This window comes from Lolium perenne, chromosome 6 (genome assembly GCF_019359855.2).
Source record: "Lolium perenne isolate Kyuss_39 chromosome 6, Kyuss_2.0, whole genome shotgun sequence".
Taxonomy (NCBI): domain Eukaryota; kingdom Viridiplantae; phylum Streptophyta; class Magnoliopsida; order Poales; family Poaceae; genus Lolium; species Lolium perenne.
This window is the reverse complement of record NC_067249.2, coordinates 113,381,943-113,398,204: the sequence shown is the minus strand read 5'-3', so window position 1 is coordinate 113,398,204 and position 16,262 is coordinate 113,381,943. Positions and strand designations below refer to the sequence as shown.

General features: G+C 46.5%; 1 protein-coding gene across 2 annotated transcripts; it reads right to left on the bottom strand.

Annotated features, from left to right (window-relative positions):
* Positions 1-4,816: 4,816 nt before the first annotated feature.
* LOC127326063 (type II inositol polyphosphate 5-phosphatase 15) lies at positions 4,817-15,758 on the bottom strand. 2 transcript variants are annotated; one of them, XM_051352893.2, is made up of 12 exons: positions 14,860-15,758; positions 9,382-9,634; positions 8,457-9,267; positions 7,750-7,871; positions 7,575-7,659; positions 6,843-7,008; positions 6,652-6,686; positions 6,315-6,564; positions 6,137-6,163; positions 5,925-6,048; positions 5,460-5,790; positions 4,817-5,251 (listed from the first exon to the last, which is right to left on the bottom strand). In XM_051352893.2, the coding sequence occupies exons 1-12, from the start codon at positions 15,683-15,685 to the stop codon at positions 5,024-5,026; spliced, it is 3,258 nt and encodes a 1,085-aa protein (XP_051208853.1). In that variant the 5' UTR covers positions 15,686-15,758; the 3' UTR covers positions 4,817-5,023. The 2 variants fall into 2 exon arrangements, with proteins under 2 accessions (XP_051208853.1, XP_051208854.1); XM_051352894.2 differs by lacking the exon at positions 6,137-6,163 and having other exon boundaries at positions 14,860-15,757.
* Between the last annotated feature and the right edge of the window lie 504 nt (positions 15,759-16,262).

Sequence of the window (16,262 nt, the reverse complement as noted above, 5' to 3'; positions counted from 1 at the left end):
ATTACTATTTCTTTTAGCCATTACTTTTCACGGTAAAATGATGAACAATCACCCATTTCTTGTAGCCATTACGGTAGAATGATAAACTATCATGAATTACCATTTCTTTTAGGCATTACTTTTCACGGTAAAATGATGAACAATCACCCATTTCTTGTAGCCATTACGGTAAAATGATAAACTATCATGAATTACCATTTGAAGGGATCTCAGGATACTAAATTAGTGTCATAAATGCTACTACTTTTTCCTATATATGTGGTCAAAGTTTAAAGGGAAGTTTGACTAAACACAAAACCTAGATGACTACCCCCACAACGATCATGTCCTCCTTAGGCTGGCCATAGTGCTAGTATCTAAATAGATCTTGTGCACACATTTTGTATTGAGATTCTACAAAACAATAAATTTAGAAGATTATGATATTACCCTATAATACCACCCACTATTGTGATAGTATCATAGGCAAATACCATATGCATGATACAACAATATGATACTATGCACTATGACTAGCCTTAATTTATTGTGTAAACCCCCACAAGGCCATAACGGTCACCTCATCCTTAATTTATTGTGTAAACCCCTACAACGGTCATCTCTCCCTTATAAACACCCACAACGGCCATCCCTTGTGTCAATAGGTTCTGCCTCTCTCTTCTTCGTTCACATACACTTGATCCATTGCCATGGCTTCCATGTGGATTATCATCATTGCCACCACCACCGTCAACACTGCCATTGATCATAGAGGAGTTCTTCATCATCGTCTATGAAGATCCTTTGGTCAAGAAGGTACGTCCGCGTTCCCACATATATGATGCATGTGATTAATTATGGGGGCTACATGTATTTCGCCCTCCGTTTCGTTTCCAGACTATGTTACTATTGCATAATATCAGTGGCAGAGCTAATAACTAATATCTTGCATGAAAATTCCACCTAAATTTTTCCATGAAAGAATTAGGCAATAAATGGACTCTATTAATATTACATGTACTACTACTCGGACGACGAAGATACTGATGATGAAAGCAACGACGACGTGAAGCCATGCATCCATCCCCTTTAGATAAGGGAATTATGACCAAGAATATATATGTAGCTTCATATGCATCGATTTAGAGATCTAGCTATATATTATGCATTTAAAAAATTATATCGCAATTTCCACCATGATTCGAGCACCACAGCCTCCAAACGATGCCGATATCGGCATGGTCAGAACGGCTATGCTCGCCGCCACTGCTAGGTCACCGTCGGGAAGCACCATGTTTAGCATAAGATTCACTTTAGATTAAGCTGCGAAAATAGTCACCTGCCATTGGCTGAGGCGGCCCCACAGAGCGGCTCTATATGATATTCTCTAAATAAATAGACGACCCCAGCGGTCATTGGTCAAGTGAGGTCCCACAGAGCGGGAATATATAATTTTCTCTAAATAAATAGAAGACCCCACCGGTCATTGGCTACGGCAGCCCCACGTAGCGGTAATATATGTCTTTTCCGAAAAATAGACGACCCCACTTGGTCATTGGCTGCGGCAGCCACACGAGCGGTTATATATGTATTTTCTTGAAAAATAGACGACCCCATCGGTCATTGGCTGCGGCAGCCCTATAGAGCGGCCCCATTTGTCATTGGCAAGACCGCGTATACAATCAGGAAATAAAACGGCCCACGCGTCGGCCGACAAATGGATGGCTACCCGTCAGCACGAGACGGTCAGAGAGGAACTGCCCTCTGTGCAGCCCCACCTCGATCTGTGCAGCCCCACCCGTCAGATTAACGGTAACGGTAAGGCCTCTGACCTGACGGCAACCCTCCCGTCCGAGGGGTTTCAAACTAGAGGGAGGAGAAAACTGAGGAAAAGTTAAGAGGCTGGGGAAAACTGAGCACAACTAAGGAACCAGGGGCACGAAAATAGAAATCCCTATACAAAAGAGTGTCAAGTGCCACCAAATACAAAAGAGAAAAAGCTTTTAAGCAAAAGAGAGAAAAGAGAAGAGAGGCCGCGTGTAAATCTTGTTGTCTCTCCGTTGGCAACCAAAGCTTTGCCTCTCCTTGTATTAGTGTGACACCGAGCACCCTTGCTGTTGGGTTCTTACACTTTTCCGCTCATTCATTGGTCGCACTAACCCCGTTCATCTCGTGTGTGTGTTCCATATCTTTTCCGTGTTTATAGTGATCATCGCTTTGACATTTGATTTTTGGATTTCACCCACTCTTGACAACATAATTGATCTTGTATTTCATCTTTTGGCTGTCCACCATACTCACCTAACACCATATTTGCTAGCTTTTGCGTGTGCTTTTGTGTGTGAGTACCCGATACAATTGTTCTAACTCTCGGTTTTGTTGGATCACCCCCAATCTTGTCATACCACGGTAAGGTTGCGGGGTAGTGTTCTTCCACTAACATACACCATATAGATCTTGTCGTGCTAACATGTATAGCGATGAAGAAGATACGGAGGAGTATACAGAGCACTTCGAGGAGGATTCCTCTTCAAGCACCGCGGATGTGGAGGAAAATGTGGAGCTCGACACCGACTATGGCTCCGCGAGCATCACCGACATGACCGACATCGAGGAGCTCTACATCGACAATGGCTCCTCAAGCATGGACGACATGATGGAGCACCACCTTGAGGACGACATCGACGAGCTCTACATCGACAATGGCTCACCACTCATGGACGACATGGTGGAGCAACGCCACGATTACGACATCGACGACATGGTGGAGCAACACCACGAGTACGACATCGACACCATGGCGGAGCCTCACCTACGCTCCACGATGAGCAAATACGATGCTCCCACGTACACCTACATCGCCAATGGAGCTACATATGAAGATAGAGGACCTCCAAGATGGCACCATCATATGGAGCATCACGAGCGTCCCCAACATGATCGCCATCGACACACTTCTCCGAGCTCCACAAGGCGCCACCATGAGAGTGCTTATGCACAAGATCATCGACATCAAGGAAACCATATGGAGCTTCAAGGGCGTCCCCAACATGATCGTCATCGACACTCTTCTACAAGCTCCACAAGGCGCCCCAAGCAATATGCCAAGTCGCATGAGCCATCATATAGGCATGGCAAGGACCGTCAACGACTCACACCATCTCATAATAGTCGTCGACTACTACCACCTCATGGTCTACATCGACATACGTCACCACATGAGCTTCGCCGCCACAAGCCAATTCATGATCGCCATCGACCAACATCCCCCAAGGATCTTCGACGACACTCATCAAGACATGGTGATGAAGCACGACGACGAGAGCCTCGACACGAAGACGACAAACACCATCTTTCAGTGTCTACCACTCCAAGGATGGAGAGGGCACATCAAGAAGACTTTCCTCATAAGGCGACTTCTCCCTCTTGTGCCACCACCACAATGGCCCCTACCTCGTCACATGTCTATGGACTCCGATGCTACAACTGCAAGCAACAAGGCCACCCTCCACGGGAATGTCCCAATCTCCTATGTGAGGTGTGCAAGGCCAAGGGTCACGAGGCATGGCAATGCACAAAGCCAAGCGCCAAGACGCTCTACTTCGACGAGCTACAAGCCCAAGACACCAAGAAGCCTTTGACGCCAACACTTCAAGATGAAGATCGCCAAGGTGAACTCAAGGGTGAAGTTGAGCCGAGCCTAGCTCTCAACAACACCATGGCGCCACCGATAGAGGATGACTTGGGAGGCGATGGAGTTGAGATGGTTGAGCATGGGAATTTCCCTTCAACCAAGGAGGCGCATGGCGATGAGAAGGTCGAGCCTACTCCTACATGCTTGATCGATGAGTTGGTACCAATCCCATGTGAGCATGAGAGCCACCTAGCCCACTTGAGTGAGAGTGATAGTGCGTTGAGTGACTCCCACCCCATATGTGAGTTTGAGTGCTTCCATTTGGAGGACATGAGTGATACACTAAGTGAGTTGAGAGAGGTAGATGATAGGTCCTTGGAGGACATCACATTTTCTAACACATTAACCTCTACCTCTATGGTGTCTTCTTATGTTGCACTAGGTTCCACGGAGGCCGAGTTCCCGCTCATGGAGAAGATGTACATGGTGCATGAAGATGATGATATCTCACCATGCTTGCTTCAAGACGGACATGTCGACCACATGGATCCTCCTACCTCCACAACACCTACCTCAAATGAGTCGGACTACAAAGGTAACAACATAGGTGTTGATGATGCCATGATCCCACTAGTGGACATGATGACTTATGAGTGCATGCATGATCTTGATGATACATTTGCTACGTCACATGCTACTTTCACTTTCCCATGTGATGCTTTGCTTGATAACATTGTATCTACACCTTCAAGCCGTCTCCGGAGCGGCACCGATGGCCACACCTGGCGACGGTGCTCGCAGGCGAGCGTGGTGGCGGAGATACAGAGGGAGAGAGAGGGCGCGGGAGAACCAGCAGCTCACCCTGGTGCCGCCGGGAAGGTCAGAATCGATGGCGGCGGAGAAGGAGGAAGAGGCGGTGACGATGGTGTGGATGGCATGGCTCGCCGAGGCTCCAAACCGTGCGGCCCCCTTTTTCCCAGCGAACCTACGTCAATTGATGTACGATGAAGACGATGCGGCCGACCCCTTCGTATCAATCGAGGAGCGGTTCGACCCTAGGGTCGTAAGGATTGAAACCTGTTGCACCCTAATTTTTTACGAGCCAAACCTATAACCTGATGGTAACAAAATATAGGTGCCGGGCAGAGGTCCAATGGGCCGACCCTGACGAGTTACATCTACTGCATGTCCCCGCAAAATATATGTGCTCTTAGCTTTACTATAAAAAAAAACTTATGTAGTTGTATTACTGGAACATCTCCCTGCAAAAAAGGGAACATCAAAAGAGTAGACAATGGCTTGGTTACTCCTGTACCACGTAAAACATTTGCTACTATGCATAGTTCAGTCAAACTAAAAACTAATCTCAGAGGTCACGACCACACTCATAGTGAAAATCGATCGACACATTTATGACCTCTTGAAAGGAAATGTGCTCTTGCACTTCTGGTGTTGCACACGTACTCCATGATACTTGGCAACTGCTGAATGCACTCCAGTTACTTTCACTGTTAACCGTGCTTCCTTTTCTTGGTTAGCTCCAGCCAAATTATTCCATGATGTTCCACGCAGGTCTCCATGTTGCAACGTGACGTCCACTGTTTGTCCTGGGTAAATTATACCAACTGCTGGCGAAACCTGCGTTGAAGATGTGTTTCACTCAGTGTGCAAGCATTAAGCTCAGTGTTGAATAAGAATAAATAAGCAGAACAATCTTTTGCAGTATTGAGAGCCATTTCATCCATAAAAAAAAGGTGTGTATATAATGTTCTGCACCATCCTACAACTGGACTGATTCAAAATGAACTGAACCAACATAAGGGGTCACGACAAAGCATTAACCCACCTTTAGCCAAGTAGGAAAACCAGCAAAACGTGTACCAGAAGAATTTGGTGCTTGGCCAACAATCTCAAAACAAGCCGTGTCTTCTGTACTTCTGTTTTGTAGTTTCAAAACATAAGCAGTTCGGTCTTGGAGAATGATGTCATTAGTAAAGAGATTTGCTTCAGGGAATGCTTCTAGCTCCTGGAGCAAGTGCAACACTTTCTTATTTGAACTCATTATCTCCCCATACTTCTGCCTCATTGCCTGTTTGTCAAGACGTGCAACATCCAAATTGAACAAGCATTTTACAGGTTTATGATCACTGTCAGTTACTTCCATGCAAGAGTCATACCTGGAAATATAAAATAATACACTTCCATAAGGTTTAGTTCAAATTTGGAGTAAATTGAACTAAAGCCCCGACACTAATTATGGATCAGAGGTAGTAGTTTATCTAGTGAGAGAATCAAACAGCAAATAACTCACAGTGACACTGAACAAACCACAGGACAATCCAAAGAACATTCAGTTCCCCAACTAGCTCGGCTGTCACGGTACAGAATTCTGTCACACCAGGCAGGAACGCGCCTCTTCTCACTACAATCATACCCTACAACATAACAGAAGGTTCTTCAAACAAGTGCTCCAGGAATCAGGAGTTCAGGAATATTATCAGCTCATAAGGATCAAAATGGTACCACTCAAAACATTCTTGCAGCGGTACCCTTCAATATAAGAGAGGTTCTTTAAACAAATGTTCCAGGAATCAGGAGTTCAGGAATATTATCAACTCATTAGAACCAAAATGGTACCGCAGAAAACATTCTTGCAGCGGCAAACATAAACAAATGTGTCTAATCATCAGAGTAACTATACCTGATAAGCCAGCTTTGTGTTTCTCGAATTTGTAAGTAGGTGGAAATTTGAAATGTGCTTCTCGTAATCCCTGGAAGACTCTCCCTGAACTCATTTCTACTTGCAGCTGGTCATTCTTCCTCAGCCAATCAAAGCATCTCCGGGAAACCAAGCTCATCGCAACATCATAGGAAATATCGTACAGCCGGTAATTGAAGTCACCAAGAAAGACAATCATGTCCGTATCTGACAACTCAGGCATTCTTGATCCCTATTATAGCAAAATTTTGGAATGTTTACAATCTCAGTAAATGGGTCTACACTGCCAAAATATAATGGACAGGAACCAACATCATACATTTGCTCGAAGAAGCTGACCAGCAGAACTGGAAACTGCAACATCAAAACAAGTTGAGTAATAGTGTGTAAGATTAAGAAGTTCTGAATTTCTGGAATTGACTCTTGATTGTGACTAGCAAAGTTGGCTAGATATTACAAACTTGAATGCAATCATGCAGAAAAGTTAATAGGAGACAATTGAACAAATACTTGATGTTGTCAATATTCCACTGGAAGGGGTAGCAAAGGCCATTGTTCTAAAGACATGCTCAAAGTCTTCATTCCTTCGGCTAACAGCTTCCATATGTGCAGCAAAATGACAATTTACAAAGCAAATGCTTCTATCATGTATTCTCATCCTTAATCCGACTGCTCCCTGAGATAATGCAACACATATCAAAATACATAAACTAAGATGAAATAAAATGAATCAATAGTACTGCTTCTATACTTCCCTAGAACTAAATTACACGAATATTTAAGTAGAATTGTGCCATGCTCAACAGCTTTTAACAACTGCAACGAGATGGCCATGTCCAACTAGGAGACATGACAGGCGTGTCCAGGAGAGATACATTGGTAATGTGGCATACAACTCAGTAGAAGGATCAAGATAGTCACTTGCGTAAGAATATATTACTCGATTCGATTCTACAGGGTGACAATTATCAGATAGTTCTAGTGGAAATTTCAGTGCCGGAACACACCGGTCCAATCCCGCAGAAAGGCTTAATCCTCCCAATGGCCAACAGCAAGAAAGTGGCTTGCACCGGCCCTTAAATCAAACTTACTTAATAATAAATGGCCAATGAGAATGATGGGGAAATGGATAGCTGAAATAAAACTGAATTGTCATTTAACATAAGTCATAAGCAACATGTCTACATTATCTGCTACGGATAAGAACAAATCATTAATAAGACAACAGAACTACAGAAGTACCTTGTTGCCGATAGCTCGCCCTAATCCACATGCTACTGCAGCATTGTCGATATCACCAACGGAACACTTAAGATTTGTTTTGACCCTAAGGAAAGAGAAACTCAATAATTTCTACAAAATACAGGAAAAAAGGAGAAGGATAGATCTGACGAAACTAAAGTCTGAAACAGATTACCATACAGCAGTAAGTAACCCAGCCATCTGCCTCGAACCAACACGCTCAAAAGAGTGTCCTTTCAAGATTTTCCCAATTGCATCCAACCACCACTCCCCATTTGGGCTTCCTTCTAGCCCTACCTAAAGACAAGTGGAAACTAAATCAGGATTAAAATTACCAAAAATAGCATTTTTTCATATATTTATTAGTATTCTTGAAATTTGACAAGGAATGAATTTTAACAGGTAATGAACAAACCAGTTCTCCCAGTGGCCTTGCGGGCACAGGGTTGTACAACTCCAGTAAAAATGCAAGTCATTTGATGTAGAATAGCAATTCACCATACAGGATTGTTAGTAAACTTATTTTCGAGCTCAGAAGATTTCACAACAACACAACATATCCAACTATTCATGCCACTCTAGTAAAATGCAAGTCATTTGATATAGAATAGCAGCTCTCCATGCAGGATTGCGAGTAAATTTATATTCAAGCTCAGAAGATTTCACAACAAGGCAATGTATCCAACTATTCATGCCACAAGATATCATAAAATAATCGGTTGATCACAAAATGATTCAACATTCTGGTTAGGTGAAACATGGTAGGATCTGGACTAGCCCCCAGTACACAGCATAGATCATGATAACAGATGACTATGTTCAACAACAACGATGTGTAATAAATAATGAAAAGTAAAGAGATTTTGGCTTATAGTTTTTTACCGTTTCTTTAGCTGCAGACATTGCAAGAAAACCAGCGCCCATCTCCACTTCCTGCAATCCAACTACTACTACTCCAACCTCTGCTGTTGGAAATTTCAGCCAAGCCCTTAGTGACTCATAAGATGCTTTTTCTTGCCCAACATTCCAAGAACACACTAACACCTTTATGTATTCAATGTTTTTGTATGATGTCTCTTTCTCCATCAGTTCAGAATGCAAAATACTGTCAGTAGGCCCTGGAGATGACAAATTCCATCCACTGACTCCCCCATGACCAGCTAATGTAAAGATATATGAACTTCCAACAGTCATGCTCAGAATTGGACTACTACTATGTGCAGTCCATCCTCCCAGCAAGTTGCCTTCCAGGTCCAAGAGCTGGATGTTGCCATCCATGTACCCCACCCACAATTTTGTTCCAAATATGGCAATGCTTTGAACAGAAGATGGATGATGCTGAAACTCTTGCAAACGATTACCACAGCCATCCCATTGAGAAAGAGAGCCATTTGCAGATCCTGTCCAGATCATCCCATTCATTGACATTGCTAATGCTTCTATTCTTTGAGTATCATCGCCTAATCCTGCTTTCGCAGCAGCTCGTCGAACTGCATCAGCTGCTCCCAGCAAAGCATTCCGTGATCTCTGGAAAAAGTTAACAGGACTGCGAGCTTTGTCTTTCTTCGGGGAGGAGAAAAGGTTTTCTTTTGTTTCATGGCCATATGAATCCTGAGCAGCTATGACGTCAAAACGACTATCAACTTGGCCATTCACATTTACCACTTTCAGGAGCTCCTTAGTGCGGGAATCCCTATATGGCAAAATAGAGAACAACAATAAACAGAAATATACAAACAGCTGGACTAATGTCAGCCCAATTCAATGTACCAAATATGTACCAAATAAGAGGACACATGAAGCGTACCAGAGTGCAAATGAGAGGTAACCAGCACTCCATACTTTTGATCTAGAATTGTCAGACAATAGAAGTTTTACATCTACGGCAGGTAAGGGGCAGGCCCCTCCATCACTGACCATGATCCAGAGGTCAACGAATGATCTTTCAACTAAAAGGGAGGTCTTACACTTTTCTTCTCTTTGTAAAGCAAGTGACTTCTCAATTGCTTCTCCATACCATACTTTAATTATCCCCCCTTCAGATCCAGACCATAAATCACCTATGATTGACGCAAACAAGATCAGTATTGCAAGACTCCAACTTCAATTAGTTTGTTCAACAACATAAGTGCTACTTCTGAAAATACTTGCTATGCAGAAAAATGATAAAAATGCAAGCAGCAACTAACCATCTTAAGTATATAGGTTACATGAACAAACAAATTTCAGCACCTCATGCTGCATATCTATTAATTACATGTCTTATTTGTCTTGTAGATTACACTATAACAAAATTTGGTTATATAAAAATGGATGGGGTAGTTTTGTTAGCGGTGTAAGGTAGAAAATAATAATTCAGCATTCGTTAAAGATACGGGGTGGCAATCGGACAAAACCTTCTTAAGACCTCCAAGTCCCCCAACTGGACCCATAACTGGAGCATGAGCCAAAGCAATGCAAGATAAGGTGAATTCGCTCCTCTCGACATGTGATTTTATACTCCCCTGGATGGTATACTACTTCATGCTGATACCTTATGTGTAATAAGGTACAGTCCACAAGAACTTTATCCATTCGACCAAGGCATCGGAACCAAGGAAAGGAGCAAAGAAGAAGAAGAGTTGAAAGCTACAAGACCGGTACTACCGCTTAAGGAACCGGTACTACAGGCCCTAGTCGTCGGAAACTACCCTGATGGTCTCATATGACATCCCGCGGCGGTACTACCGGCTGCACCACCGCCTGATGCCAGGAGCGGTACTACCGATCCAACTACCGCTCAACCGAACCACACACAGATATGGCCCCAGAAGTGCACCGGAACTACCACCTTAAGTCGACAACTTTTAGCAGCAGATTTGGCCTTTTGGCACCTTACCTTTTCGCACCCACTTGTATAAATAGCCCCTTGTGGCTCAAACCTTGAGTTAGACTAAGATTAAGAATAGATATGAGTTTTGTTCCTCCCATGTGGGAATTAAGACCTCTCCTTAGACCTACCTCAAAAAAAAGACCTCTCCTTAGACCATAAATATATAGTTGTATCAAGGCTGCTCCGTGCAATTGGATCTATTTCATGGGTAAATTGCTATTGATCTTTTGCTTGGCAACTATATCAATTTGCAATCTCTTTGCTCTTCGAACTCTACACTTTGCTTGACAATCTTTTCACAAGGAACATTACCTTTGGTCTCTTGTGAATTGTATTGAGTTGGTGAATCGGGCCAACGAGGGCAACCGCTGTGTGTGGTGTGAATTTGTATCTCGATTTCCCCTTTGTGTAGATCGCGCTCTTCGTGTTCCTCACCCCCACGTTCGTCAATCAGTGAGATCAGGCCAACCCTACGAGGTTAGCCCTCATCATATGGTACCATACCCCCAATATTTTCTTTGAGAAAATTTGAAAATCCTAAAAGAATAGCCCTTTGTGTTGATCAGGAATGAATCACCTAGCCTTGACAAGAGGGATAAACATTGAGCAAGATCAATCTTACTAATAGCAAGATCAATTCTTTGAGAGCTCTTGGCTTGCTAGTGCTCAACCCCGCCACTATTCCATGTCATTTGAGAAGTACATCGGTCAATATGGGGGAAGGGGCAATGTCGCGTCCAGCATATCTCGGCAATGTAGAAGGCATCAAGTGCGTGGCGCAAAGGTTGCGGTGGAGTCACCTAGCCGCGGACACGCCGTTGCCCTGACGCATCCCGTTACCATATGCATGCGTAGATCGTGGACACATCACTGCTAACATTTTCATCTCCGGGGCCTGAGGCGTGCTGACGATCAGTACTCGGGTCGATATCGTTGGCAGGGATGGTGCATTCCCAGCGTAAGCCCACCATTGTGGAGGATTGTTTGGCGCTTCTTCGGGTGTTCCTGCTTAAGCACCTTAAATATGTAGATCTTATAGGTCTCGATGTTCTCCTTGGAGGGAAAACAGTTGCCGCCCACTCTTTTTGGGCCCGTGGGGACCCTAGTATCCACGGGGCCGACAATAGCCCCCGAGCAGCATGGGACCAAGGGATGACTAACAGATTGCAGGGGATATGCTCAGTGAAAGTGGTGGTCGCGGAATCTATCGGGTCAATATTACGACTTGTCATTGTCGAATCCTTTGTGTGTCTTGATTGTAGATTATCCAGGTGAGCTCCTTATCCCGCGGGAGGGGAAACCACCACGAATAGTAGGCGTAGTGGGCGGCGCGGCATTAACCGCGGTCCGCGGAGAGAACGGAAGGGGCGGTTTCCCACGCCCTGGCCCTAATGTTCTCTGCGTCGCAGTCCACCCTCTTCGTAATTTCTTGCTATTATGCGCTTCCCCACTAAAGGCCAGCCAAAGGGAGAAGGCGAAGGAGACCGAGGCTGCTTGAGGCGGGCGCAGGACGGGCCACACACTCATATAGCAGTTGCAACCAACGTGGTTTTGGTCATGGCGGTCTTCGCGCATCTGTGCGAAGGATTTGTCGAGGTTACACCGTATGTGGCATTATTCTGACAATTCTTCATTCCCCTCATCAATGCGAACACGATTTTCAGGGGATCACCTAGCGCCTCCATAATGGCCTCACTAAAGAGTGCATCCGCGAAGTCTTCAAGTCCAAGTGGGAGGAGCGGCGTGGCCACTGGTGCTATGTACCCATCAACCCCATCCCCGTCTGCTTCGTCGAACCCCCCCCCCCCCCCCCCCGGAAGACACCAACCACAACGAGAACTTAAGGGAGTTGAGCCTCGAGATAGGGATCTGCACGTTGCGGTGTTGCGGATCAAGGGCTCAAGGCCCTCCAGCGATGGGGCTTGACAAGCAGCAAAGTTGCGGCCGATTTCGTTTGGTGGCGCCTAGCGCTGCTGTATAAAAGATCTCACCCCACGTGGGCGTACGGGGAGCCCGACGAAAGGATCCACCTCTGGCCGAGGCGAAATACAACCTGGACATGGAGCAACAAATGGAGATGATGCTGCAGCTCATTGGAGCGATTTCCACGCACTCCAGGCAAGGTTGAATCCCCTTTGCATCACCAACAGGTGTGACACACTCCTAACGCTGATGCTAGAGTGCAGCGCTTCAAATGGGAGGCACCGGCGTCAACCGAACTCGACAAATTGCTTAGTGCCCTCTCGAAGATGCCAGCAACAGACATGTCGTTTTGAAGTGTGCGTGGGGCGGCCAGCCGTGGCGAGGCGTGGGGGACGTGCTCCTAGTAGCACGGAGAAGTGCAAGCGGCCACAGTGCGCCCAGTGCCATGGCAAGAACAAGGGTGAGGTCGCGCTCAACCACAAACTCATCTCATGGCGCGACGTCCATGCCCACGTACGCGTCCTAGCCGTTCGTGGCGAGGTCTTCATCCATGTCCTTCTACAGCGGCGGCAGTGTGGAGCACACGCACTGAGCTCCCTCACATGCGTGGCGCAGGACACGCAACAGGAACACTGTATGCTTTGAGATGCGTGGCGCGCGTGCTCTGCTTGGAGCTAGGCATTTGTGTTGTGGGTTCTTGTTGTTCTTGGCCTCCTAGGCCAGCTACGAAGCGCTCCACCGCTAGCCCTAGGATGGCATGGCATGTGTTCGCGAAAATGCCGGTAAAAAATAAAAATAAATTACGTGATCATTTGGGGAGTGCCACTGTGGGAACGATCTCAAATTTGTCTGGGGTATTTGGAGATGATCCCAATAGCATGTCTAGCATGCAATTGTCGGACACGTTTTGGGAGCTACCTATGGAGATGCCCTAATGTGACACCTAGTTCGCCAAACATCTATGTAAAGAATGCGTACACATGACATGACAAAAATGCCACTCCGCTCGTGTGGACATATAACCCAAGGGCAGTTTTGCATTCTGCAAGCAGAAATTCAAGTGCTTATATGCTTTCCAACAAAAAATAATAGTGCAACCTTTAAATGAACTCTTCACTAGTGCTTTTGCAAGGAGAAGCTCTATATATGATACTATTTTTGCAAGGGCAATTCACTCACTTAGAAAGAGTGAATATGGAACATCAATATTAGGACCAAACTCATTTTCAGCCCATTCATATCATTAGGCCGGACTAAAGTAACCAAGATCATCCCCACCATGGCCGGCATATTTGATACCGACAGAGGACATGGGAGTATTTAAGTGGGAGCGCCAAGGCAGAATATAAGAAAATGGAGCAGACATGCATTATCAAAGACGGGCTCCCCCAAGTCTTCATGAAGCCAATCGCTTCAGTCGTAGAATCCTCAACCAAGTATGGTCACAGTACTGCATCCCTGCTGACCAGGGTTCAAATCCTGTGAGGATCGTATTTCCGGTAGCTCACCCGAGTGGGCTTCTTCTATAAAAATATGCCACCACAGCTAGTCCAAGCTGCTCTCGTTTTTTTTTTATCCTCACCCCATGATGCCATCAGCGCTTTCACACATTTGACACAGCTAAGTGCCACGACTTCAATGAAGTGATGTGTTGGAGGCTGGTTTCGGTACGGGACCGATGATGAAGATATGGTGCCAATTCAGCGCTCAAGGCAGACCATGACGAACCGGTGGTGGCTGGTCATGATGTGGGTCAGAGGAGAATGGCATCAAGACAGTAAAGATTAGTAACTCTGGGTGCTATCTGACTCATCCAATTTATAATTGGGAGAGCATAGATTTACTTCCCAAAAAAAAAACTAGTGCGGTGAATAATCACATTAGACAACATGGAGATGGCTGAAGTCCTATGATTAGATAGTTCAAAGTAGACAGCCGATTCCACGAGAATACAAGATCCATTGCATCACTCCTACAGGGATTTATCTAACATAGTTGTTCGGCTAACGTAGTTGTTCGGTCCAACACTTTCACGGGTAAAAAAAATATCAGTTCAGTGATGGGCACCATTGACACTATATTTCTACTAGAATTATACATTTCTGCTGATAGTGACACCACATACTCGTCATTCCGACTTGGTTGAATAAATATGAATTGGTCACTTGTTTACAGATGGTGGTAATCTTAAGTATAAGAGGTGTGATTAATTCTCAGTCGACTGAAAACTCAAATTCAGTTGCAACCCATGTTGTAACTCACCATTATCATGAAAAATGAAGCAAATCTAACAATCTTTACTAGCTGCAACCGAACTTGCAACTAAAAAATCTCAGTTGCAACCCAACTTGCGACTCAAGTGCAAGAATCAAATACAAATCTAATGGTGTAGGATTCCACTGAAAATTAATCAGTTGCCTCGGAAATCATTATCATGAAGTCGCATACGGATCATACTGATTGACATAGAAAAGAGCCAAGGAGAAATACCATATGGAGAGATGGCCAACGCGAATACCGGTCCGCGGTGCGCATCCCACCCAATGCACTCTCCAGCCTCTGGACCCCGGTCGGCGCCCCAAGCCATGATCCGCCCGTTAGTGTGCCCGCTCCACACCACACCGCGGCCAGGGTCGGCCACGAGGCAAAGCGCCGGCGGCGTCCTGCGCGACTCACGGAACGGCGCACTCGCCTCGTCCCCCCACCGCCGCCGAGACGTGGGCGACCGGAAGGCATCCGCGAGATCCCAAACCCTGACGCCAGCGTCACCCGCCGCCCAGAGGTGAGTAGAGGTCCCGACCGCGGGAGAAGCGAAGCAAGCGAGAGCGCGGAGGGCGGTGCCAGCCTGTGACTCCCTTGGCGGCCGCGGGCGCAGCTCCAGCGGGGGCGGGCGGTCCGCACACACCGAGTTGTAAGGAGAACGGCGGTGGACATGCGAATCGGATACGGAGGCCGAAAACTCCGGGAGGGAGTGGGAATGGTGGGGGCCCGGAGGCGGGTGCCAGACGTCAGCTGCTGCGGAGCGAGAAGCGGCTGATAAGGCCGGGAGGGAGTGACTGGGGTGGATGGACTCAGGGGGAGTAGCGTGGTGGAGGGAATCGGAGAAGTGTGCGGAGGCTGAATGGGTGGAGGTGAACGGGAGGAATGATGAGCGGAGGGCCTGTGGAGGGGAAGGAGAGGTGCAAAGGATGGGAGCAGGGGCTGGTGGAGGGCAAGGAGACGAGATGGAGGCGGAGAGGAAGAAGTCGTCGGGGATATCGTCCCACGGGGAGGAGACGGCTGCGGATGGTGTCGCGGCTTCGCCGGGATCCACCATTGGGGAGATCGGAGGTGATAGCCGACAACTTCGTTTTTTTTAACTCCTGACAGCTAGGTGAGAAAGAAGAGGACTTGCACGACCCTCCTAGGGCTCAGAACGGCTTTGGCCTTTCGGTCGTGCCGTGTCGTGGGCCAGTCGTGCATATTAGATACAAGATATAATGCTGTTGCAATCCCTGCCTTCTGACTTCTGAGGGCTTTGACGGTGCCTGCATGCCATGTGGGGCCGCCACCGACGCCCTTTCCTTTTTTTCTTTGTCCGTTCGCATCTCATCTCCCCCTGATCCCTTCGCCCTGCACCGTAGTTGAGAGAGAGGGCCGGATCCCCGCACCGTAGTTGAGAGAGAGAGAGGGCCGGAGCCGGGGCATAGGCTCTCCGCGGCGGAGCAAACGACGGTGAACGAGCCACCGGCGAGCAAAAAACTTAGGGTGGGGGTTGCAGGGTTCGTCACCGCCGAAGTTATGTAGGTAGGTTTGTTTCACAAATCTCCTAATACTCAGGTCGCGCACAACCCCACAACGAAAATTCGCATTCTCTCCTCTGCCCCTTCTTCTCTCCAAGCGAAATCGGCAAC